The sequence below is a fragment of the Tamandua tetradactyla genome, chromosome 17 (assembly GCF_023851605.1).
Source record: "Tamandua tetradactyla isolate mTamTet1 chromosome 17, mTamTet1.pri, whole genome shotgun sequence".
Lineage (NCBI taxonomy): Eukaryota > Metazoa > Chordata > Mammalia > Pilosa > Myrmecophagidae > Tamandua > Tamandua tetradactyla.
In genome coordinates, this window is record NC_135343.1 from 9458312 (window position 1) to 9483180 (window position 24869).

Genomic DNA, 24869 nt, shown 5'->3' on the forward strand with positions numbered 1-24869 from the left:
ATCATGGTGATGAATACACACTATGTGATGATACTATGTGCCACTGATTGTACACTGTGGTTGGACTGCATGTGTGTGAAGATTTATCGATAAGAATATTTAAAAAAAAAAGACAGAAACTCACTAACCTAGTGGTGAACCGTATTAAGAATTGAAATGGAGTCCTTATATGTACCTGTGATCACACAAAGCTATGGAAGTTTACACATATCAATATACACACATATTTTGGCTCTATTTCTTTTGTACAAAAAATGAAATATTATACACAGTACAGAATAATGTTTGCCATCTAATAGTATATAATGGATATCATTTTAGGTCATATAAATATATACCTTATTTTTTTTTAAATAGTTGGATGGTGTAATATTTTTATTTAACATAAACTATTTAATGATTGTCTTGCTGATAAACATCAAATATCTTTCCAATTTTTGTTACTTCGTTGCAATGAACAACCAATAAACAATTTCTATGAGACAGAAGCGGGGGTAGATATGGATTTCTCACTCCTTGGTGAGAGGATCAAGGATGCCAGTTAAGATTTCTTATCAATGTATACAGATAAGGAGTAATACTAATTATTTTCCTTATCTCAATTAAGTCTTAAAAGCTAAACATGAACAGTAGCTGTTCTTGGGCACTGCATTAGTCTATAAACCACTTTTGCTGGTGTATGCACACAGAAACTAGATTTGAAGGGAAAAAATAAACTTCTGATTCTAATTTTCCTTATATACATCACTGGAAAATTACTCAAAATTGCAAAGATTAAATGTTAATGAACATATACGTTAATTACTTAATCTTTCATTCTGGAACTTAAGTGGAGAAACTGGGGAACTAAGAAGCTTCAAAAAAACAGCACAATGACAAAACTAATTAGTCTCTAGGCTAGTAAGAGTAACATAGTAAAACGGCTTTCCTTATTAAAGCAAAGCCCAGAATGAATGCTTCAGTGGAGACACTAGGAGAACCGTCAGTGAGGTACAGAGTTACGTCCTTTAGCTTCTGCATCCTCTGGGCTTTTCCTCACCCAGCATCACAACCACCATCTCAAGATCACACACCTCCCAGGAACAACCATACAGACCCTTCATTTACCACAGCACACCAAAATAAGATCAGTTTTGCAGAAAGAACTTTACTGAATAGTGATGAAAAAATAACCACAGAAAATGTAAACAGCATATGCAAATTTCCAAGTTTTAGGTTTCTGTCCTGGGGTGGGGGGGGACCTAAAAGAGGACACAGACCTTGTGTGCCTTCCTTTCCTGCCAACTGCTTGATCTCACACAGCAGCAAGTTACTCCCGGGACCTTACCCTAACCCACATCAAAATTTAATGAGATGTGGAATAAAAATAAATAATAGGGGGAACAAATGTTAAAATAAATTTAGATTGAAATGCTAGTGATCAACGAAAGGGAGGGGGGTAAGGGGTATGGTATGTATGAATTTTTTTCTGTTGTCTTTTTATTTTTTTCTGAATTGATGCAAATGTTCTAAAAAATGATCATGATGATGAATATGCAACTATGTGATGATATTGTGAATTACTGACTATATATGTACAACAGAATGATCATGTTAAGAATGTTTGTGTTTCTTGTCATATTTTTTTAAAATATGAAAAATTATTAAAAAAAAATTTTATAAAATTTAATGAGATCCTCCTTGAGCCTGTTTACTCGGTGTCAGTTTCCAATGAAGAAGACATTCAGTATTCATTGTGTTTAATGCAGTGACCACCCCTTCTCTTCCAGGCGAAAGCTAATCCATTTATATTAGTCAATGGTGCAAGGATACCTTATCCACAGACCCACTGTCCCATACTATACTTATGTGTTTTTAATCTTTTTTACAGAGAGAAACATCTAGTTCATCCTGATTTACAGACTATTATGTATTATAGTCTGTCTCTACATCACAAGACTCCTTTATCAGGAGACAGCAAAATCAACTACTATTTTAAAATGTGCTGCAAATTCTGACAATGTATTATTATAAAGAGCAAGCAACTTCAAAGGAGAATCTGAAACAACCTTTTTTCATTTGTTTACACATGTACCTTAGCTCTCCGCCTTCACAGGATGTGCCCCACAAGAATAAAGGCAGCAATCCTGCCGCCGCTTCAACGGGTGCTTAATAAAATTTTGCTGACCTACTTTACAAGCAAATTTGATAATGACATAATTAGAAGGGAAACAATCTGAAGAAATACTAGCAACTCAAGGACATTTATAACGGAGTTACAATAAAAATCATGAAGCTCTATCAAGCAATAAAAAAATTAATAGGTGCCAGAATATAAAAATGACTGAATTTGGAGATTGGTGATTCTGTAAAAACCAATAAATAGTCTTGTCCTTTTAATAAAGGAACTGCAGAAAGCATTAGTTGGTTTTTTGAAAGGGGAAAAAAAGCCCCCCGAGCAGGAAACCTTTAACTGGAAATTTCACCTAGGATTAGTCAGCTGTAACTATCATCTGGCCAGTTCGCTGGCATGGATAAAAACAGTCACCTCAGGTAACCAGGCAACATGTGTCCACATAGTTCTCTCGATATCTAGTCTACAAATTTTTAAAGCAAAGTGTGGTACGTGTGTTTCAAAGTAACAGTGAAGTACAGCAATGACATGATTCGCCTACATTTACACTTACTCCCCCTTATGACTTCTCTTATCAAATTTGAACTAGATACAGAAAAACTAATTCACCAAAAACTGATATGAGCACTAGAATAAAGGAGAATTATAGGTAAATCTCATTAGAATAATTATAAACATTAACATTGAATGATTGTATCTACAACTGAAGTCTTAAAATTTAGCATTTAAATGTCCTTGGATTTTAAACTGAAGTTATACCCTATGTTTGGAAAACAGGAGAATAGTGACTTTATTTCCATTCTTCAGTGAACCACCCCCCCAACAAGAAAAATCACTGAGACAAGTAGATTTCAGCCCTTCAACAGATTTCCTGATTCACTGTTCCAAGTCAGTTCTCCTTCCGACAGCCCCTAAATGGGCCTTTTGAGGTCAAAGCGGCAAGACAGCTACAGATGATCACTGCACCTCCGGGGAAAAGGAGAGCACGCTGACAGCAGAAGCCATCTAACACAACACACAAATTGTAATATTCAAAAGAGTTTTCAATAAAACTGTTTTTAATCAAGAGCAAAAAATTTGGCAATGCTTACAGTAGACATAAATCTGATACAACTCAAAAAGTTTTTTCTTCCAATCATACGGCATAAAATGGAAAATGTATATGCAGGGAATCTAGCTACTGTACACTCATCACTTATTAAAGTTGCTTATATATAACATAGCATATTAAAAAAACAACACTGAACAAATAAAAGTCTTAAAAACCGTCTGATGGAAAATAAAATAGCCACTGGCTATCAGTGCTACAAAAGACAAACATCTTCTCATCTGAACAGGTGATGATGACAGGCACAATCTAACCATTACCAAATTAGACCCAACCCACAGAAATATACTATCCGCCCGTATATTTTCCATCAAAAGCTTTTTTGTGGGGGTGCGAGGGTAGTTCAGTGGTAGAATTCTCAACTGCCATGTGGGAAACCCAGGGAGTACTTCCCAAAAACAATCAAGCAAACAAACAACAAAAATTCAACAAATGGCGCTGCAATAATGGGATATTCAGATGGAAAAAGAATGAAATGTGATCCCCATCGTACAGCATACAAAAAAAAACCCCAAAACTTTTTTGCTTTAATCGTAGAATCTTTGAGGCCCATTTGTTCACAATATGCTACAAATACCTGCATGTGTTATATATGTGTGTGTGTTTTACACCATGATATTGTACGTTTGTCTGGTACTATCCTAAAGCTAGGTTATAGATGAAGATGATATAGAAACAAAATCCAGTGACCAAATGAACTCACTAGGGTAGAAATAAAGAGGGGAAGAAAAAATTCAGTTCTACCAAGGAAAACAGGTCCATGTCAACCACTTATCATCAGTCCCACCTGCTCCTTGAGTTCAAAGAATAATGTGCTGGTTGCATATTTTGTTTTTTTTTCCCTTTGGCTGCATATTTTAGAGTATATATGTATATAATACATAATGGATACCAATAACTAATTAAAAGATCTTACAAGTCGCTGTATATTTATTTAATAATATATCAATGATTTACTTTCTACAGAACCCACAGTCAAAAACACAGCTTTCAATTTTAACATTTGTGTCGCTTTGAAAGATTACGTACCCTAGAAAAGCCATGTTTTAATCCTAATCCATCTTGTGGAAACAGCCATTTCTTTTCATCCCTATTCAGCACTGTAGGCTGGAAGATTGATTAGATTATCTCCACAGAGACGTGGCTTGCCCATTCCAGGTGGGTTTTGATTAGCTTACCAGAATCCTTTAAAAGAGGAAACATTTTGGAGAGAGTCACAAGAACCAGAACCCAGGCAGCCAGAGAACTTTCTTTGGGGATGAAGAAGGAAAACGCCCCCGGGGTGAGCTTCATGAAATAAGAAGCCTGGAGAGAAAGCTAGCCGACTTCACCATGTTCACCATGTACCTTTTCAGTTGAGGGAGAGACCCTGAACTTCATCAGCCCTTCTTGAGTGAAGGTAACCTCTTTTTGGTGCCTTAATTTGGAAATTTTAATAGAGTTGTTTTAACTGGGACATTTTCACAGCCTTAGAACGGTAAAACCTCCAACTTAATAAATTTCCCCTTTTAAAAGTTATGCTGTTTTTAGCATACTGCATTCCAGCAGCTAGCAAACTAGAACAACATTATAAAGCAAGCTGTTTTTTTCCCATAGGAGTAACATGGTTCTCAACTGAATGGTGCTGAAAAACTGGAACTAGCTATAAACTGACTACAGAAAACAAATTTGCCTCTCTATAAGTACAAATAGTCAAAGCCTCAAATTGAAATTGCTATTCTTTCCAACAGCCCCCACCTCTGCTTTTAAGACTTTTATCAAAGATCCCCACAATAAAGTCCAAAATTCAAATTTATGACTCTAAAAACTCTGATCAACTTTTTTGTGCACGGGCAGGCACTAGAAATCGAACTCAGGTCTCTAGCATGGCTGGCGAGAACTCTGCCTGCTAAGCCACTGTGGCCCATCCTATGACCATCTTTTATCTAAGGACACTGGCTAATAACTGAGGTTGATAATCCAGCTAACCATCTCCAGTTGTGCTTATTAACACAAACATGCATTCTGCTCTTCATGCAAATTTCCTTCAAATTTTGAAATTTTGCTTTATTATGATATAAAAAGTAATTCATCAAATGTCAACTAAGAAAAGTGAAGAAAATTATCACTCTGGAAATAAAACATGGCATTTTAAATCCACAGAAGGCAGGAATAAGATAGCATGAGTTATTCTCCAGGTTCAAACTATAATACTCAACAAAGTATGGTTTTGAATGACAAGGAAATTCAAGTGATCTCCAGGTGAGTACAATTACCGGTAATTTTTGTTAAGTATTGTGGCAGTTAGATTCAGTTGTCAACTTGGTCACGTGAAGGTGTTGCTGTGGACATGAGCCAATGGCCTGTGAACCTCATTTGTCGCTGACTACATCTACAGCCGTCTAGGAGGCATGCCTGCTGCAATGAATAATGTTTGATTTAATTGGCTGGTGCTTAAATGAGAGAGCTCAACACAGCACAGCCCAAGCAGCTCAGCATACCTCATCTCAGCACTCCCAGCTCAGCCCAGGCCTTTGGAGACACAGAAAGAAATCACCCCAGGGAAAGTTGTTGGAACCCAGTGGCCTGGAGAGAAGGCCAGCAGAGATTGCCCTGTGCCTTCCCACGTAAGAAAGAACCTCAGTTGAAAGTTAGCTGCCTTTCCTCTAAAGAACTAATGAAATAAATCCCCTATTAAAAGCCAGTCAGTCTCTGGTGTGTTGCATTCCGGCAGCTGGCAAACTAGAACAAATATGAAAGGCTGATTAATGATGTGGAAAAACTTGATAGAAGGAATATATCAGCAAATGTAGGAAATTAATGAAATCTGAACCAAAGCAACAATTTTCTTAGAGGCACTGTGCAGAGTCTTTAAAATGCTTAAAAACTGGATAAGTGAGACGCTGAGCTATTGGTGTATAACTGGTCATTTCTTGGAACTTCAGTTATCTGTGTGACACCTGAGATTCAGAGCTAGAGTTTAGCAGCTACAAAAGTCAGCATTACCCTATACAGCAACTGTTTAAAAGCTGAAAAAGAGCTCAGACTTCAACAGAGATATGATGAAGTAGATCTGGTTAGGACTAACATAAATTAGATTTAAAGGTAAAGGATATACTGAGTGCTTTTAAACTTCAACTTCTGTGTGAGACCAAAGGAAAAGATGTTTATGGTGCAAATTTTACATTTTTTATAGCACACTAATTTAATTTGTATGGTCAGTTTATTCGAACACCATAATTACATGGAACCTTGAATAAGGAGTGAGAGCTTGTTGGTTTGCACAGGTTAGTGTGATGCCCAGATATATCCCAGGATAAACTGGGCAAAAAATTTAAAAAGTATTTGCAAAGGCCCCTTGAGGGACTGGGGGAAAATATAGAAATATTAAACTTCCCCATCTAGGGAACTCCCAATATTTTTACAAGCATTGGGAACCACCAATGTAACAGACCAACTTACTTCTGCAAAAGAGAAGCTACGCTACTTAGAATTACGCCCAAGAGTCACCCTCATTGAACCTCTTTTGTTGTTCAGAAGTGGCCTCTCTAAGCCAACTCAGCAGTTGAACTCATTGCCCTCTGCCCTGAGGTGGGAAACGATTCCATGGGGTGTAAATTTCCCTGACAACATGGAACATGACTCCTGAGGATAAGCTTGGACCTGGCACTGTGGGATTGAGAAAGACATGTTGACCAAAAGGGGAACAGAAAGAAACAAAGTTGTGGTAGCTGAGAGATTTCAAATAGAGCTGAAAGGTCATTCTGGAGGTTATTCTCGTGCATTATAAAGATATCCCTATTTAGATTTTGTTTTTTTTTTTTTGGTGTGGAGTCTAAGAAGCCATCATCTAATATAAGGTCCCAAAGATGCTTCCCTATATTCTCTTGGGACTTTCATATTTCTGGGCCTTATATTTCAGTCTTTGATCCATGCTCAGTTAATTTCTGTATATGGTGTGAGGTGGGGGACAACACCCTTACTTTTGCATATGCATATCCAGTTTTCCCAGCCCCATTTGTGCAAAGGACTGTTCTTTCTCCATTGAGTGTAATATATATTCTTGTCAAAAATCAATTGGCCATAGATGTGAGGGTCTATTTTTGAACTCTCAGTTTTATTCCATTAGTCTATATGTCTGTCCTTGTGCCAGTACCATGCTTTCTTTGTAGCTTTGTAATACATTTTTAAAATTTTTATACTTTTTTTATATTTAATTAAATTTTTTTATTAATTAAAAAAATTAACTAACACAACATTTAGAAATCATTCCATTCTACATATGCAATCAATAATTCTTAATATCATCACATAGATGTATGATCATCATTTCTTAGTACATTTGCATCAATTTAGAAAAAGAAATAGCAAGACGACAGAAAAAGAAATAAAATGATAATATAGAGAAAAAACTAAAAATAAAAAATAAAAAATATATATATATAAAAACAGAACAAACAAACAAACAAAAAAACTATAGCTCAGATGCAACTTCATTCAGTGTTTTAATATAATTACATTGCAATTAGGTAGTATTGTGCTGTCCATTTTTGAGTTTTTGTATCTAGTCCTGTTGCACAGTCTGTATCCCTTCAGCTCCAATTACCCATTATCCTACCCTATTTCTAACTCCTGATGGTCTCTGTTACCAATGACATATTCCAAGTTTATTCTCTAATGTCGGTTCGCATCAGTGGGACCATACAGTATTTGTCCTTTAGTTTTTGGCTAGTCTCACTAAGCATAATGTTCTCTAGATTTTAAGTGTAGAAGGAAATACCTGAAACTGTTGAACTGTAATCCAGTAACCTTCATTCTTGAAGATGATTATGTAATTATATAATTTTTATGGTGTGATCATGTGATTGTGAAAGCCTTGTAACTGATACTCCCTTTATCCAGTGTATGGACAGATGAGTAAGAAAATAAAGACAATAAATAAATAAATAATGGGAGGGGTGGATAAGGGATATGGGATGTTCTGGGTGTTCTTTTTATTCTTATTTTTAATTTTGGGGGGAGAAATGAAAATGTTCAAAAACTGAATATTGTGAAAATACACAACTATATGATAACACTATGAATCACTGTACACTGTGGATGATTATGTGGTATGTGACTATAACTCAGTAAAACTGCACTGAAAAGAAGAAAGGGGAGTGAGAGAAGAAGATGAAACAAAAATATAAAAGAAACCACCACCCCCAAAAAACTGGACAGGTGAGCTATCAATGGAATAGGTTTTTAGCTTCAAACAATGGTTTGTGAGGCTGAGGAAGAGGACAGGCACTGGAATTCAGTGGGCAGGTTTTTGGTTTTTTGTTTTTTTATTTTTCATATGGGCAGATACTAGGAATTGAACCTGGGTCTCTGGCACGGTAGGCATGAATTCTGCCACTGAGCCACCGTTGCACCACCCTCAGTGGGCAGGTTATGTGCCATTTTGAGTAAAGTTAACTAGAAGTTAAGAATTACTATTTGAGTCTACCATCAACAAAAAAGATTTCTTTTTGGAATAAGAATGCATTCACAAAGCTACAGTGTCAAGAAAGAATGAACAATAATACCTGGTTCCAAAGCAAACTAGACTGAACTGCAAGAATGGAGCTCAATAGAGCTCAACAATAAAGAATTTTCAAAGTGGAAGAAAGTGATAACTGAAGAAAATGCTTCTCCTCCAACATTTACTACCAAAGTTTTAAAGGAAATATGGAAAATATGAAAATAAGGAAAGGAAAATATGAATAAGGAATAATATGAATCAGATGATAATTTTGGAAATAATTAGAAAATCTTTGAAATAATGTAAACGTCCTAAAAACGCTGTACTGGTATTAAATAAAATCATTAAATATAATTTATCTCATTTATGTTCTTAATAAGTTATCTATAAAATAAGTCCAATTTTCTTTTCATTTATCTTAGATCAAGTACGATTTTATGGAATGTAATTCATTTCCCCAGAACAGAATCTCAATTAGCAATAAGGCACTTTTAGGAACCAATTGTGTTTGACTTAACCCAGACACCAATTAAGTAGTAAGCTTTGAGGTCCTCCATACATAGAGCCCATGTAGTCTTCACTCCCTAGAAATGGAGATTTCAATGAACCACTCCAGCTTAGTAACTGAGAATACTGTATGAAGTGCAAAAAAAGTCAGAGTACACAACACAATCTTTACTTAAAAAAAAAATAGATGTAGAAAATGCTTTAAACTGTTAACATGATATACAACTAGGGTTGAAAACCATTGGTCTGGAGTGATCGTCAGTCACCTGGTGAGCTTTTTTACACCAATGCTGGCCCTCGTTTCTGCATACTAATGCACCCAGGAAAAAGAAAACTATCAAAAACACAAAGCTAGACTTCAAAACAAAATGCTTCTTTGAAGGAGAAAAGCAGCTATTAGCCAACCAGACATTATTAGAAAAAAATTAATTCAAAAATTTGTTCCTATGAAAGTTATCATGCAAAAACTGGAACAAAACAAACTGCAAAAATAAAATTTTTAAAGTCCCCAGAAAAGGACCTATTAACGATGTCAGTTATCAAATACCTTCCCCTCATTCGCCCTGCCCCTGAACAGTATCCTGAATCATCCAGGCTGTAAGAAATGTTCTTTTTTTCTCCCTTTTATTTTTGGTCTTTCCTTTTTATTTTGAAAATTTTTCAACTACATTAAAGTTGTTTAGTCAATGAACATCCATACATTCTAGCTTGACTGAACAATTTTGCTAACATACTGGCACATTTTTGGTTTTTTTCCCCTGAAACATTTTGAAGGTAAGTTGTAGACATCATGACACTCATCCCCCTTCAGCATGTTTCTAATAAGGAGGACAACTTCCTATACACTGTAATTCTATTATCACATCTAAAAAATTATCAAAAATCCCATTTCACAGTGTACTTTCAGATTCCCCCAACTGTCTCAGTATTTTTTATGGGTCCTCTCACTCCTGCCCTTGGATCTAGCATCCAGTCAAGCTTCACATATCACATCCAATCATAATACCTCTTTACTCTCTTTTAACCTACAAGGGAAGCTCCTGGGCATGATACCCATCTCAGCAACCCCTCCCACCTCACAATACTCCATCTTCACTCATGCCTCTTGTAAAGGATTATTAACATAGTAGATGGTTAGCAAATATTTATAAAATGTAAGAAAGGGTAGATGGACAAACAAATCTCAGAGATACAAAATTTCTGAGCAGTTCCTCCAAGAAGAGGTAGGCTCCTAGAGAAGGGACCTATAGCCAATGAATGCCCTTTGTGAAATCACCAGGTACCGGGTAAAGTCAATGTCTTTCTGTGGCTGCTTATCTCCAGACCTCTACTTTAAAACATCATGAGCTGGGCGGGCCACAGTGGCTCAGCAGGTAGAGTTCTCGCCTGCTGTGCTGGAGACCCGGGTTTGATTCCCGGTGCCTGCCCATGTGAAAAAACAAAACAAAACATCATGAGCTACTACTCCTTAGATCACCAGGAAAAAGCCTCAAGAGTAGTTGACTTAAGGAAAGAAGAGAATCTTCTACTTACTGCTGAAAAGTATAAAATTCCTTCACATCTGACTGAAAGTGGGAGGCTCCCAGAGAGCAGAGATTCATTGCTTCATAAAACATTAGACCTGGGAGAGTCCTCAGAGATCAGGTCCAACTCTCTGGCTTTCCATGGGAGAGAACAGTGCAAAAACTTGTCCAAGGTCACACAGTAGACCTTTGCCCCTACCTCCCTGTGCAACTTTCTTTCAACTTCAACTGGCCATCATGACAATGTCTGGACTATATTGCTCTCATTCCCAATGAATTACAGTCATTTCTTCAATTTTCATCATCACAGACCTCAAAGTATTCAAGGCTTACCTATTCTCAGAAACGAAGAGAAAAGCCAGCAACAACTTTTCCTTGATCATAAAGGATGAGTCCATTTTTGAGGGTGTCACTTCCAGAGGCGCAAAACTAAGAAGCAAAGGTAAACTCGAGCAGTCAAGAGGGGAAGGAAGGTAAGAGTAAACACGCAGTCTCACCAGGCTGGAAATATGATGCCTGAACAATCATTTTGCCTCTGCCACCCATTTGCCCTGAACACATCACTGAACTTTTCTACGGCTCAATTGTTTCAATCAAAAAACAGGTAACTGAAGAGCAGTTATGATGGTGGCAGATGTGCCACTTTGGAAACCTAAGTGATAAATGGGAGAGAAATCAGGGTGGGGGTGATTCTCATTTCTAACTGTCTGAATACAAACATATATTTAAGCAGCAAAACTGAAAATTCCTCAGAATAGATGTAGGGCATTTATTTGTTCTTCCTAAATTTCTTAAAGGCAACAGCAACAAAGATTTAAGTCTGTTGGAATATTTCATTGAACAGGGAACAGTGAGAGGAGAAGAAAAGGTGACTGGCTCAGTCATTAATGGGTTTGAAGATTGGAGAAAAGCCTTAATCATTACTGGGGAGCAAGGGCCCTTTTATGTAATTCCAGGCTTGGACTTGAACTTGTGTAATACTGGTTGAGCTGCTTAACTCGTAGAAACCTCAGCCATAAAACAGAGGAAGTAGGGTTAGAATCACAGCAATTTTTTTATTTTTAGCTTGTTTGTTTCTTTAACCTCTGGCTGTAGAATCACCTAGGGTGAGGGGTAGTGGTGATATATTTTGATGCCCATCTTTCCCGTTCCATTCTGGCAACCAGGACTGACAACCTCTGACTTCTAGGATCTCTGAAATCTGATTCTCAGAACAGAAGAAAGTAAGTGTGGCAGTGGAAAGGAACACTGGAATTTCTCAACCACTCCCTACACAGAAGGCTGTTCACCTTGTGATCTACTGCCTTCCTGACTTGGTCACTCCTGAGGCCGAGTATCTCCTGGGATCAAGATGGGCTCCTTCCACAGACAGACAGTGTTTTCCCAGCAACCATGAGAGACAAAAAGTGGAGGTCAGAAACTGTGGTGGTGGGGTCCTGACAGCTCGGGACAAGTTCAATTTCCTCTAAGTCCAGAGTTGCCTTCTTGGATACAGTGAGGAAAGGAAGAAGTTGCTCAAATACTCTTATGGAATTGGAAGATGCTCCTGGTTATCCAGAAGCTTATAGCTCTGCCATGTAATTGCACATCATGTTGGGCTGGCATGCCTCCATCTCTTCTGGCATAAAATCAAGGGATAAATTATACAAGCTAGATATGAAGTTCTAAGATCTTTGATTTCCAGCCATGGAATCTATAAGAAATGCTTTTAAAGAGTATGATGTACAAGGCCTCCTTCCCTCATGATTATCAAATCAGGAGATAAACAGTTGTTTCCCCTAAAGAACCACATAATATTTTCCATTTGAAATCTACCAATTTCCATAGTAACAAACGCTCACATCACAGAATTTTTGCTGTTCTCGCTTAAAGAACACTGAGGCACAAAAATGCTTTCATGTATTTTTCTAAACTGATGAAAAGGTAAAATAGATTATAAATATATAAACTCAAAGTAGCTTACATCCTAAAAGGGGGAGATGGAAAATTTATTTGACATCAGCTGGTGTTAAGTACAATTAAAAGAAACAGACACGGGAGTTGGCATTTTATAAAGGATTGGTCAGGGAAGGCTTCTCTGAATAAAGAAACATTTGAGTAGAGTAGTAGTTATCTGGGAACAGAGGAGAAAAACACTGTTAGCGTCTAATTCATTTAGATAATTTACTCTATGAAATCATTTTGGGTTTTGTATCTTCTACTATATGAGAGAAAAAAATTATTTAGAATGCCTACTATGTACAAATAATCCTCGAAATCACTTTATGAGATAGCTATGAGTATTCTTATTTTTATAAAGAAGAACACTGAAGTACAGATTAAACAACTTGCAAAGACACACATTTGATAAGCAAGTCAAGATGCACACCAAGGTCTTTGTGATTCCACAAGCCCTGCTCTTCCAACTAAGCAAACTACATCTTTATTCCCAAATGAGTACGTATGCTGTATAAACTCAGAGCTGAATCCAAGATTTCTAGAAAAAATTTTTCTGGAAAAAATTACTAAAAATATAATTTATACAACTTGTTTGGGGGAGTTGGGGAGGATAATTTGTTATAACAAATCTTGACAATATAGCTGTTTTTCCATTTAATTTTTCCAAAAGTTTCCTTGTCAAAACTTAATCATTTATACAGTCAGCAAAAGAGACTAAACCAATCACATTTGGGGAATAAAATGTTTTCTTTTCAGAAACTTTTTTTAAGCTTTTAGAAGGACACATTTTAAAATGCATATTCTTAATATACAAGATGCAATAAAAGAGTATTTGTCCACCTTTGGCAAGATGTGTATGTTATGTATATAAATCAACATGCAATTCGTTATTTCATATGCGTTGAGTCCGACAGTGCTCAGTAAACCTACATAATGTGTCATGAACAATGAGGAAAGTTCCTAACCTATTTACTACTTCAAACTGATAATTAGAGAGCAAGGCACTATACATGATACTAGAGAGGTACAATTCACTAATAACAGCCCTTTCTGTCAAGATTCTTCTGCTAATAAGTATGAAAGGACAACAGTAGTAAAGCAAATGCTATTTGAGTAATACAAAAGAAAGGCCATATTGGATTATTTCAGTTAGAATTATCAACGAAGACATTATGAAGAAGGCTGTATTCTCTGGAACCTGAAGGTCAGTTGAGGCTGATCTTAAATGTTAAGCTAAGAACGGCTGGACATTAATTAATCCCGTGAAGAGCCACTGAAAATTTTTAAGCAAAGGAGTAACAGAATCAAAGTTGTGCTGCAGACATATACTGAAACTGATGAGTAAGAACAGTAATGAGAGTCTAAAAACAGAGAAACCAGATCCAAGGCCCAGGTGTATAAGGTGAAAGGCCCAAAGTCAGGAGGTGACAGTAAAAATAGAAAGGGATGCATACATGAGTTAGTTCTGAAACCTAACCTTCTTTGGAGTAGGCAACATTATTCCTTATTTTTTGTAAGGGAATTTAATTTCTCTTTTCTTCTCATAAGTTTTTATAAAGAGACAATGTACTATATTTCTGTTTCAAAAAGTATTTTTGGTACAGTGGCGCCAAGATTTTGCAACACAGGAATCAGGAAGCCATTAAAACCAGACTAGGTTTTCTTGACTCAGGCAAAAACTTTAATCATTTACTCTTTGGCCCAAAAATTAGCTCTGTGGGAAGTTAAAAGACATTAAACCCACAGACAAGCTATGAAAATTGTGATAACCAAGCTGATCTCAAAGAAGTCCTAAGCAAAAAATAAAATAAATGCAAGGACCCAAGCGTAATTTTAGAATAGAGTTTCCATGACAAATCTAAAAAAGATAACCTGCCAAGACTCTGGAAATAAGTCCCATTTTGCCTCATCTCCCTACCTCCAATGACTTGTTGTAGCAGCAGTTTGAAAAAAAAAAAGAAAGAAAACTATACATTCAAATCTCAGATTTGGCTCAATAGGGACAAAATTTCTACTAGGAGAGCAGATGTAAAAAGAAAAGACTGTTCCTCAGTAACAGAGACACAACTAGAGAAAATGTGACTGATCTGGGAGGTGGGGGTGGGAGGGGATAAGAAAGCCATAGCTTCTCATTATACCTTTTGTCCCTTCTTTGGTCTGGTGTGGAGAGTCTATGTCAGAATTCCCTGCCGTGAATACACACATATGCTCAAAAATAGGGGGTGAGAGGTACACATTTTCACAGTTCTGAAGAAGTCATATTTTGGGCTATACATATGGTTTTTCCAGGAATTATCCAGTATTTAACTCAACTCCTTGTTCTACAGAAAAAAGAGCCCATATTGCTTAAAAGACATATTCTAAAACCAGTTGGTCTTTTAATTACTTTTTAATAATTTTCAGTTGCCTCTAATTACTTTCAAATATTTTTAAACATCTCTTTTAGATAGAAAATTCTTAGAAAGCAGGGACAACTTACATTATTTTGTAAAGCTTATCAACAGACTGCCTATTTTTTTTCTTCAAACAAGTGGTATATTCCTATACTCAGCCAAGACCCACCCATTCCTCAAGATCTGATAAAGCTCACACTCCTCCATGAAGTCTTCCTCAACAACACAGTTCACAGTCATTTATATTTCTGAACTTATAAACTTAATGATAAATTTTACTCACAAATATGCATAAGCGCTCTCTGATCTTCCATCTACATGACAGCTTAGAACAGGGGTCTGTTCTACACTTTCTTATACATGCAATCATTACAAGCATATAAAAAGCCCTTATATAAGGTAGTGCTTATATGTCAACTGATACCAAAGGAAAAACAGTGAGTTTCTCTATCATTAGCTCTTGTCTCTACTCTCAAAAGAAAACTAGTCCTAGCCCCTTACCCTCAAGAGAAGGTATCATCATTTTCTTTGAATGTGTAAAACATGCTAAGTGTGCTTGTAAGACGTTATCCTTCATCTTAAACTTTTAAGGTACTTTTTTTTTTTTTTTTAACTTAAGAAAACTGAAGTCTGGTGGTGGTGAAGACTTGTACCCAGGTATGCTGAACTCCTAAACTTGCTTTTCTTCTACCACGCTACTACGCACTAAAGTAGACACCCCCTCTTCCCTACTTTGGTGATAAAAAGATAGGAATAAGTAATCTATTTCTCACACATACAAAAATGTAAACAGTAGGAAAAAAGCACTTCGCCTGACAAAACTCCCCAGCCAGGTGATCAAGGCAAACATCTTCAGTGTTAAGTCACGTTGATAGTTTGTGCGCTTGAGACAATGAGATGAAAATGGGGTGCACACCTCACACAAGTACTCTAACAGGTCACATAAAGACCCAGCAGAGATCAGCACTAAGTTAAGTGAAAAGTTGCTTATTAATTTAAGAAAAAAAGTTACATGAAACCATTCTGTTTGTAAAAACACACTATTTTCACAAAAGACACAAAATTAAAAAGCAAATATGAAAGTGCTTCCTGCATGCAAAGGTGCTTCATACAACAAAAGAAACACAGAAAAATGGTCAAAGAATACAAAAACACAATTAATAAAAAGAATTCACATTTTCAATTACCAAATTAAAACTCCAACACGACTGTAATGAAAGAAATGCAAACTCTGAGATGCCCCTTTTTACCTATAACTGGAATTTATTTTTAAATGACAATATCCACTATGAACAAGGATATTTGTAAAAAGCACAGAACTACCCTAAGAAGGAGAAAACAACTACAACCTTTCTTGAAGGATCTCACAATGTATCTTCAGTCTTAAAAATGTACGCATCATATGATCCAGCAACCTACATTTAAAATGTATCCCAAACGTCAGAAGTTATCTTCAAAGTTTATCCAGCATTATTCACAAGAAAAAACCCAATATCCAAAAAGGGGAGGGAGGGTAGCTAAATACTACACTGTCCATTAAAAAAATCAATTTGTAAATATTACTTAATCATATGAGAAAATGTCCACAATATGAAATGAAAAAGATTTTTTTAATTACAATAATATTTCCCAGGGATGAGTCTGGCCCTGGTACCATGGGACTGACAATGCCTTCCTGACTAAAGGAGGGAAAAGAAAGGTAATATCAGTGGCTGAGAGAGTTCACATAGAGTTGAGAGGCTATTCTGGAGGCTACTCTTTCGCAAGCTTCAACTCGATACTGCTATTTACTATGGTTTGCCAAACCCCAACCAAAACCATTCCTATTAACCCTAAAGAACACCTAGGGCTCTATCTGAAATTCTACAAAAATTTCATGCACTATGATAACTTTCCAGAAACCTACATTCTCAGATGGGTTCCTAGGCCAGATAAGTCCTGGAACACTGAGAGGTCAGAGAACATCAACTAATTCTGTCTTCCATCCACATTATCGGTCCCCTTTCCGACATGAAAAAGTTAGAATGGACGAAGCCCAAATACCCCTAAAGATTGGGAGAAGGAGCAAAGGAGAAGGAGGAGTTATAACAGAGAAGATAGGATTTAACAAATGAGTTATGACTGCTGAATCATTATATTGATATTTCTTTTAGTCTCCAGTGTCTTGGAGCAGCTAGAAGAAAAACTTCAAATTGTGGAAATGTAACCCATGCCAAACTCTGCAATCTGTTCTATAACTACTTGTTATGATGTACTTTGAAATGTACTGCTTTTTCATATATATATATTTCACAATTAAAAAAAGTTTAAAAGATATTACAATAAGATTTCGATTTAGGAAAAATTAAATTTTGCATTAAAAAAGGATAGCTACTAAAATATTAACAATGGTTACAAGTTGGAATGATTTTTTTCCTTCTTTATTTTCATCTGTATTTCTTTCTTTATTTTCATCTGTATTTTCCAAAGTGTCTATCCAGACTTACTGCTTTTTAAATTTATATACGTGTATATATATATATATATATATGTATTTACATATATATATTTTAGGACAAAGTATGAACTACCATATTACACATATTACATTAAGAGCTATGATCAAAAGCCCTGCTTAATCACAAGTTTGGCTGTAAACTTAAAGACAGTAAATTTTTATCTTAATATCCAGTTGTAGCAAAATATTTGGCACCAGGTACACTCCTGAATTTTCCCAAAGACTTCTAGTATACTTAAGAATTTAGCTATTTTTTGAGAAACAACATCCAAGTACACTACCATTATCCTGCAATAAAAACTTCTCAACTGTAAACAAAAAAACTCCAGTCAGTTCATTTTGTCATGTCTATTTCAAAATTAAAATCTTGATGAAAAGAAAACAGCAATTTCTGAACTTTAATAACTATCTTCAAAAAATTCTAAGTACAAGAGTGATTTTCCTGTCAAAATTTCTCTCCAACTTGTCATTCAAAAAATCATTCCCCCTGCAGCCCCCATGGAAAAACAGTTTGGTGGTTCCTCAGAAAGTACAGAAGCGCCATAGGACACGGTAGTCCTACTTCTACGCATACACCTGAAAAGACTTGAACCACAGACTCAACACATATCTGCCCAATGCTCCTGGCGGCATTATTCGAAATTGCCAAAAGGTAGAACCAACTCAAGTGTTCATCAACAGATGAATGGACATCATGTGGCATATACATACAATGAATATTAGTCAGTCGTAAAAAGGAATGAAGTTCTGATACATGAGACAACACAGATGGACCCTGAAGACATCGTTTCGAGTGAAATAAACCAGACACAAAAAGACAAACATTACATGATCTCACTGATATGAAATAACAAGAACAAGCAAATTCATGGAGTCAGAAACAAGAACACAGGTTATCAGGGGCCAGGGTTAGAAATGGGGAGTGAATGCTTAAGTACAGTTTCTATTTGGGGTAATGGAAAAGTTTGGGTAATGGGTGGTGGTGATAGTAGCATAACACTTCAATTAAATCCAGTGAAACATTTATCTCTGAAAGAGGTTAAAATGGGAAATTATAGGTTGCTTAAGTTTCAAAAACACCAATTTTTTAAAAAACCTATCAAACTGAACAACCCAAACAGTGAACCTTGATGTAAACTATGAACTATAGCTAATAATAATACAACAATAAAGTTTTTCAGCATTGTACAAAGGTACCATACTAATGAAAGTTGTTAGTAATAGGGAGGGAAAACTGTCCGTGTGAGGAGAGGATAAAGGAGGTCTGTGCTTTCCACACGATTTTGCTGTACGCCTATACCACCTCTAATTTTAAAAAAAATCGGAAGAAAATTGTTTAGCTAAGTTTATTATGAACTTCTTTTCTTCACAATTCAAGGGTACTTAGTGATTTTTTAAAATTTAGGCTTAATAAATAAGTGAAAAAAATTGTGGACTCAATTATTTAAATTTAAAAGACAATGAAAATCCACAAAATTATGACAAAATAAATGCAAATGACTGGGGGAAATAGTCCCAACAACTGTGTTAAGTTTGTTCTCAAATTTATGGCGCAATACCGTTTCCACCAACAGCTGGTACGGGACATTCACAAAGAGCATACGGGAGGAAACACAAAAAATAATTTGTGTGAGAAAATGTTCAGCTGCACACAATTTTCAAATTCAAAAATCAAGACAATTAAACACACTACCTCACACTTTTTCCCTCAAAATAAACAAAGAAATACTTTCAAATAAAGGAAGTGAGAATAGAGGAAGAAAAAAAAATCAACACCCCCCCACACACACTGCTCAGATAAAAGTAAATTTAATCCAACTTTTGTAATGTCTTTAAATACGAAGAGCAGTTCACTTAATGCACCAAGCTTAGAGTTTTTAAAATATCTTCACAGATATTTAATATTAAAAAAAGGCCTGTAAATTCGCTAGGACAGATATTAACCACACATTTACAAATGGAATAGAAGACCAGGAAGGAATAAATTATGGATAAAAGTTACAGAGCCTAGTATCACTACCCAAGTCTCCATTCCAAGTCCACTCAGGTCATAGGACAGGAACTCGACAGAACCGAAAAGTGTTTTTTAGTTAAAATGTTAAATATGTAGTTCTAACCACTACCCATGCCTCTACTATAAACAGCTTCATGAAATAAATAAATAAAAAGGTTTTCATGGCATTCACTACTAGTGTGATTTCAAGTCAATCATTTTTTTGACATTCCTCTGCATAAGAGATCCAAGTTAGGTTTTGCAGATTTCCTCTTGAAAAGGCAAGGCACTATTCTCAGAAACTGCCACAATCTTAAAGTAGACAAATTAACTTATGTTGAATCCTATGACTGAAATAAACAGTTCCAGAAGGCTATTTTGCCACCCGATTAACTGATTCTCTAAAATGCACATTAATTAAAATGAAGATAGCTGAGAAGCATGAATGCATATTTGCTATATTTTTAAAACTGAACAAAGACCCTTCAAGTTTTAAAAATTAATTTTTGTTCAAACTCTCTTCTTAAATAACCACACATTATAACCACACCACCATAGAATGTCTGGTGCTGGGTTAAGCGCTTTGGTCTCATTTAATACAATAACTTTATCATGAACATATTATCAGCATTTTACAGATAAAGTTAAAAACCTGCCCACCTAGTACATTATCTAATTTAACTTGTATAATCAGTTCATTTGAACACCATAATTACAGGGAATATATATATACACACATACACACACACACACACGTTTTTTATTTTTGCATGGGAAGGCACCGAGAATTGAACCCAGGTCTCCAACATGGCAGGCGAGAACTCTGCCTGCTGAGCTCCACCGTGGCCCGCCCTGGAATCTTGAATAGGGCATGAGATCCATTACACAGTAGTGTGATGCCACGATATATCCCAGAGTAATTTGGGCAGGGAATAAAAAAGTATTTGCAAAGCACCCTTGCGGAACTGAGGAGAAAGGAGGAAAGATTCAACTTCCCCATCTGGGGAATTCTGATATTCTCCAAAGCAGTGGGGACAACCAATTCAATAGGCTGGACCTTCGATCCTGGGGTTCACCCCTATGAAACTTAGTCTTGAAAAGGAGATGCTGAGCCTACTTATACTTATGCCCAAGAGTCACCCCCAGAGAACCTCTTTTGTGGCTCAGATGTGGCCTCTCTCTCTAAGCCAACTCAGCAGGTGAACTTACTGCCCTCCCTCCTACACAGAACATGACTCCCAGGGGTGTAACCTGGTGATGTGGGACAAGACTCCCAAGATGAGCTGGGACCTGGCATCATGGAATTGAGAAAGCCTTCTTGACCAAAAGGGAAAAGAGAGAAATGAGACAAAATAAAGTTTCAGTGGCTGAGAGATTTCAAATAGAGTCAAAAAGGTTATCCTGGAGGTTATTCTTATGCATTATAGAGATATCCCTTTTTAGTTTATAGTGTATTGGAGTGGCTAGAGCAAAGTACCTGAAACTATTGAGCAGTATTCAAGTAGCACTGATTGTTGAAGATAACTGTATAAAGATGTAACTTTTACAATGTGACCACGTGACTGTGAAAACCTTGCATCTGATGCTCCTTTTATCCAGGAGGGGTGTGTGAACAGATGGGTAAAAAACAAGGATAAAAAATAAACAATGGGAGGTGGGATAAAGGGCCAAAAATTGGGTAGATTGAAATACTAGTGTCAATGAGAGGGAGGGGTATGGGGTATGGGATGTATCAGTTTTAATTTTTATTCCTTTTTTTGGAGTAATACAAATGTTCTAAAAATGATCATAGTGATAAATACACAAGTATGTGATGATATTGTGAACCACTGACTGTTTACCACGTTTGGGCTGTACGTGTGTGAAGATCTCTTAATAAAAATATTTAAAAAAAAAACTGTCCACTGCCCCTCCCACACTAATCTCTGTTACTAACCATATTACTGGAAGAAAACTCAGAAGAAACTTTCTGTTGGCAAATATACACATATATAATAGCACAAGCAGTCAAACTGGAACATGCTTACAAATGTTACATGGTCTTATACAAGACAGCTTTGCAGTTTACTAAACACTTCCATCTTATCATCTCATTTGTTTCCCACACCAGCCTCACTATGGGATTATTATGGCTACTTGATGTGCACGCTTCCAGGCTCAGGGAACTTTAAGGAAGGTCACTCAATTTTTGAATCTTTGTTCTTTCTTCACTAAACTAGCTTGCCTCTCTATGATTAAAGAAACATTGCCTCCACAACTGGAGTATTATGCAAATGTCATATCCTAAATAAGCATCTTTCATCAGTTAAATATACATTTTACAAAACACCATCCAATTTTAGTGATATATGTATACATACAGACATGCTTACCAATAACGTGAAAGAGCATTTGTAAAACAGTTATTTTTAACTTGCACTTCTGAACACTACATACTTTCCCAAGCCAAGAAACAGAATTTTCTAGTTTCTTCACTAATTAATATCTACCTTCTTCCTTTCTACTTAAAAATTTTCTACTCCATTCAGTGACTTGCCCTAACTTTACTTTTTTAACTGTCCCAGCTTCTCTTTTCCTCATTAGTATGATTTGAGACTTGATCCATTCAACAAAGTTTTCCCAGTCATCTACAATTATATGCAAGAATTTTAAGTGGTGAGAAACAGTAAGAGTGCCTCTGAGCAGTTCTGAGATTGCAGGGACAAGTCATAATGGCTCTCACTATGGGAATGATAGCTGTTAAAATGTTTTCTTAAGCACCAAGGATTGTCATTATTGCCATGATATTTTCGGTTTGGTGCTTTCTGCTGGCTATCCATTTTTAAGGCAATAGAATAAGGCCCCCAACTGTCCTTACCTATTTTTAGTGAGGAAAAGTAAAGGATAGGAAAAAAATTACTTGAGTAATATCTTTATTGTGCGGATCATCTTCAATTACTCTATACTGATGTCTAGCTCCCTAAAGTTAAAGAACACCCAAGTTTTCTAGCATGAAATAACACACCTGGGCTTTAAAACGCAAAATGGCTACAAAATCATACGATTACACTTAAAAAATAATTTTAAAAATGCTGTATCCCTGCACCTATGCCTAGTAGGAAAAAACCCTAATTCTATAAAGCTGCACTACAACAAATCACCTTTTGATAGGAATGGCTAACTAACAAAGATTTAACTCCAAAAAAGTTGGAAAAAAAAAAGTAGCAAACAGATAATGGCTCTACTTAAAAACTGTCTCAAGACTCTCATCCCTTCTCAGAGAACCACAGCACAAAAATGAGGTTCATAACCGTGAAGGAGTCACATTATGCCTCTCCTAATATAAGGCAAGTATGTAAAAAATTTTGGAACTACATCTAAAACGGTTATCTTAAATAAAGTTCAAAAAAACAAAGTTAAAAACACACACATACCCTTCCCTAGGGTCCAAAAGAGCTAAGGGAAGCAAATAATTACTTTTGAACTCCAAGCAGCAAAGCTCTGACCAGGGCAAAAGCCTCTGCTTTCTGGCGGTATTTTTCTCTGTGGACTGCTAACATTGTAAACAGTTCTGTCAAGTTCTTTGATTGGTCAGCAATAATAGAATAAGCTTTATTTCCTTTTCTTTTTCTCTTTAAAAAACTCTACATTCATCTTCACCTCTAACATATGTTCAAGGGCTGCCAACGAAGAATTATATTTCACATGGCTTTTCATTAAGGTGAATCCTCATGGTTAGTACGTTATGAAAGAAATGTTTTAAACTGCATTTCATAAAACCTCTAACAGATTACGGAAACAGATCTGAAAACACAAGATCACATTCAGCGCATTTGGTAAAAACGTACCTATGGTGTGGCCCTACTTTCCTAACCATAAGCTTTTACTATTTATAAGCCTTTGAAAAACTTTATGCCTTTAAGTACTATCAAGATTCTCAATCAGGATTTCAAGCGTTCAATTCACACCACAGCGAAAGATCAAATGCTAAACTCCTAAAAATAGGGGTGTTATGGCTGGGAGGGCCAGGGACACGCAGCACTCTGCCAGCAACGCAAAGGCGTCTTCGAGGGGGCAGGGGTGCGCCTGGTAGACGTACAGTAGGAGCGCACACTCAGCAGGGCCAAGGAGGTGGCCATCAGGTGACCGCACGCCCCGGACACCTCCAGGCTGGTCGGGCCTGACCACCGTCTCAGAGACTAGTTCAACGGCCCATCCTCCCAGTTTGACAACTAACCCGGACTTGCAACCCGCGCGAATGGGTTCGGGGCCTCGGTGGCCCGGGACGCGAGCCCCCGGGAGGGTGCTGGGAGCTCCGCGACCAGGCGGCGGCGTGCCGGCTGCCCCCGCGCGCTCCGCCTCCTCCTCGGGTCCCGCTCGCCCCGGCCACTCCTTCCCCCTCGGCGCTGGGAACAGAGGGCAGCCGGGGCCCGCCCGGGACTTGCCGGGACCGAGCAGCCCGCAGCGACCTCCGCACGTCCCGGGCGTGCGGCCCCGGCTCAAGGCCGCCCCCTCCGGTCGGGGTGGGCGCGGCGGCGGCCACGCGGTGGGCAGGGGGCCGGGCCGGGCGCAGACGCGCGGGCCGCCGGCTCACCCGACCGCTGCGGGAGCCGCGGCCCGCCGTCTCACAGGCGCGCGGCGGGGGCGCGGGGCGCGGCGGGGCTAGGCCCGGCGGCCGGCCGCGGCGGCGCGAGGAGGACCGCGCGAGGAGGACGACGACCCCGCCGCCGCGGCGTGTGTGCGCGAGCCCCAGCGGCCCGCGCCCGCTCCCCGCCCGGGCCCTGCCGCCTCTGCCCGGGAGGCCCCTACCTAGGGAGGTCGCGGCCGAGACGTGGTTCACCCGGGTGCTGGGGTCGCTGGTCCGCCGCCGGCGCCGCAGCCCTTGCTGCGGCTGCTGCCTCCGCGCTGCCTCGTCCCCCTCCGCCATCTTGTACCGATTTAAAATTAACTCCCCACTGACGTCAAACGCCGCCGCCGCTTTATCAACCTCCCGGGAGCCGGCGGGGCAGCGGGCGGGTCCTAACGCCTCCCGCGGCCCGTTCCGTCCCCCGCCCCGCCCCTCAGCGCCCGCCTCCGCCTCCGCCTCCGCCTCCGCCCTGCTGCTGCCGCTCCGTTTTCTCGGCCTTTCGCCCTCTGGGAAGAATTGCGGGGGCGGGGGGGGGGCAGGGGTCGTTCCCCCCATCACCGTCTCACACCCCAAACTCTCTGAGCCAGGGATCACACCCCCTCGGCGCTGGTCTGATCTGTGCAAACCCAGAAGGGATCTGCAGAGAGCTCGGTGCCTGCTTCCCAACTCGGTAACCCAGTTCCCTTCTCTGATCCTTGGCTCGCGCCCT

General features: G+C 38.2%; 1 protein-coding gene across 4 annotated transcripts in view; it reads right to left on the minus strand.

The window, feature by feature from the left end:
* ATL2 (atlastin GTPase 2) overlaps positions 1-24497 on the minus strand; it is a 55965-nt gene extending 31468 nt beyond the window's left edge. Inside the window, exon 1 of one of the 4 annotated variants that reach the window (XM_077134021.1) lies at positions 24343-24495. In XM_077134021.1, coding sequence (XP_076990136.1) covers positions 24343-24460 — 118 coding nt within the window. In that variant the 5' untranslated portion in view covers positions 24461-24495. Of the gene's footprint in view, positions 1-23770; positions 23792-24342 lie in introns of those variants that run through there. The other 3 variants (XM_077134023.1, XM_077134022.1, XM_077134026.1) reach the window with 3 other exon arrangements.
* Positions 24498-24869: the final 372 nt, after the last annotated feature.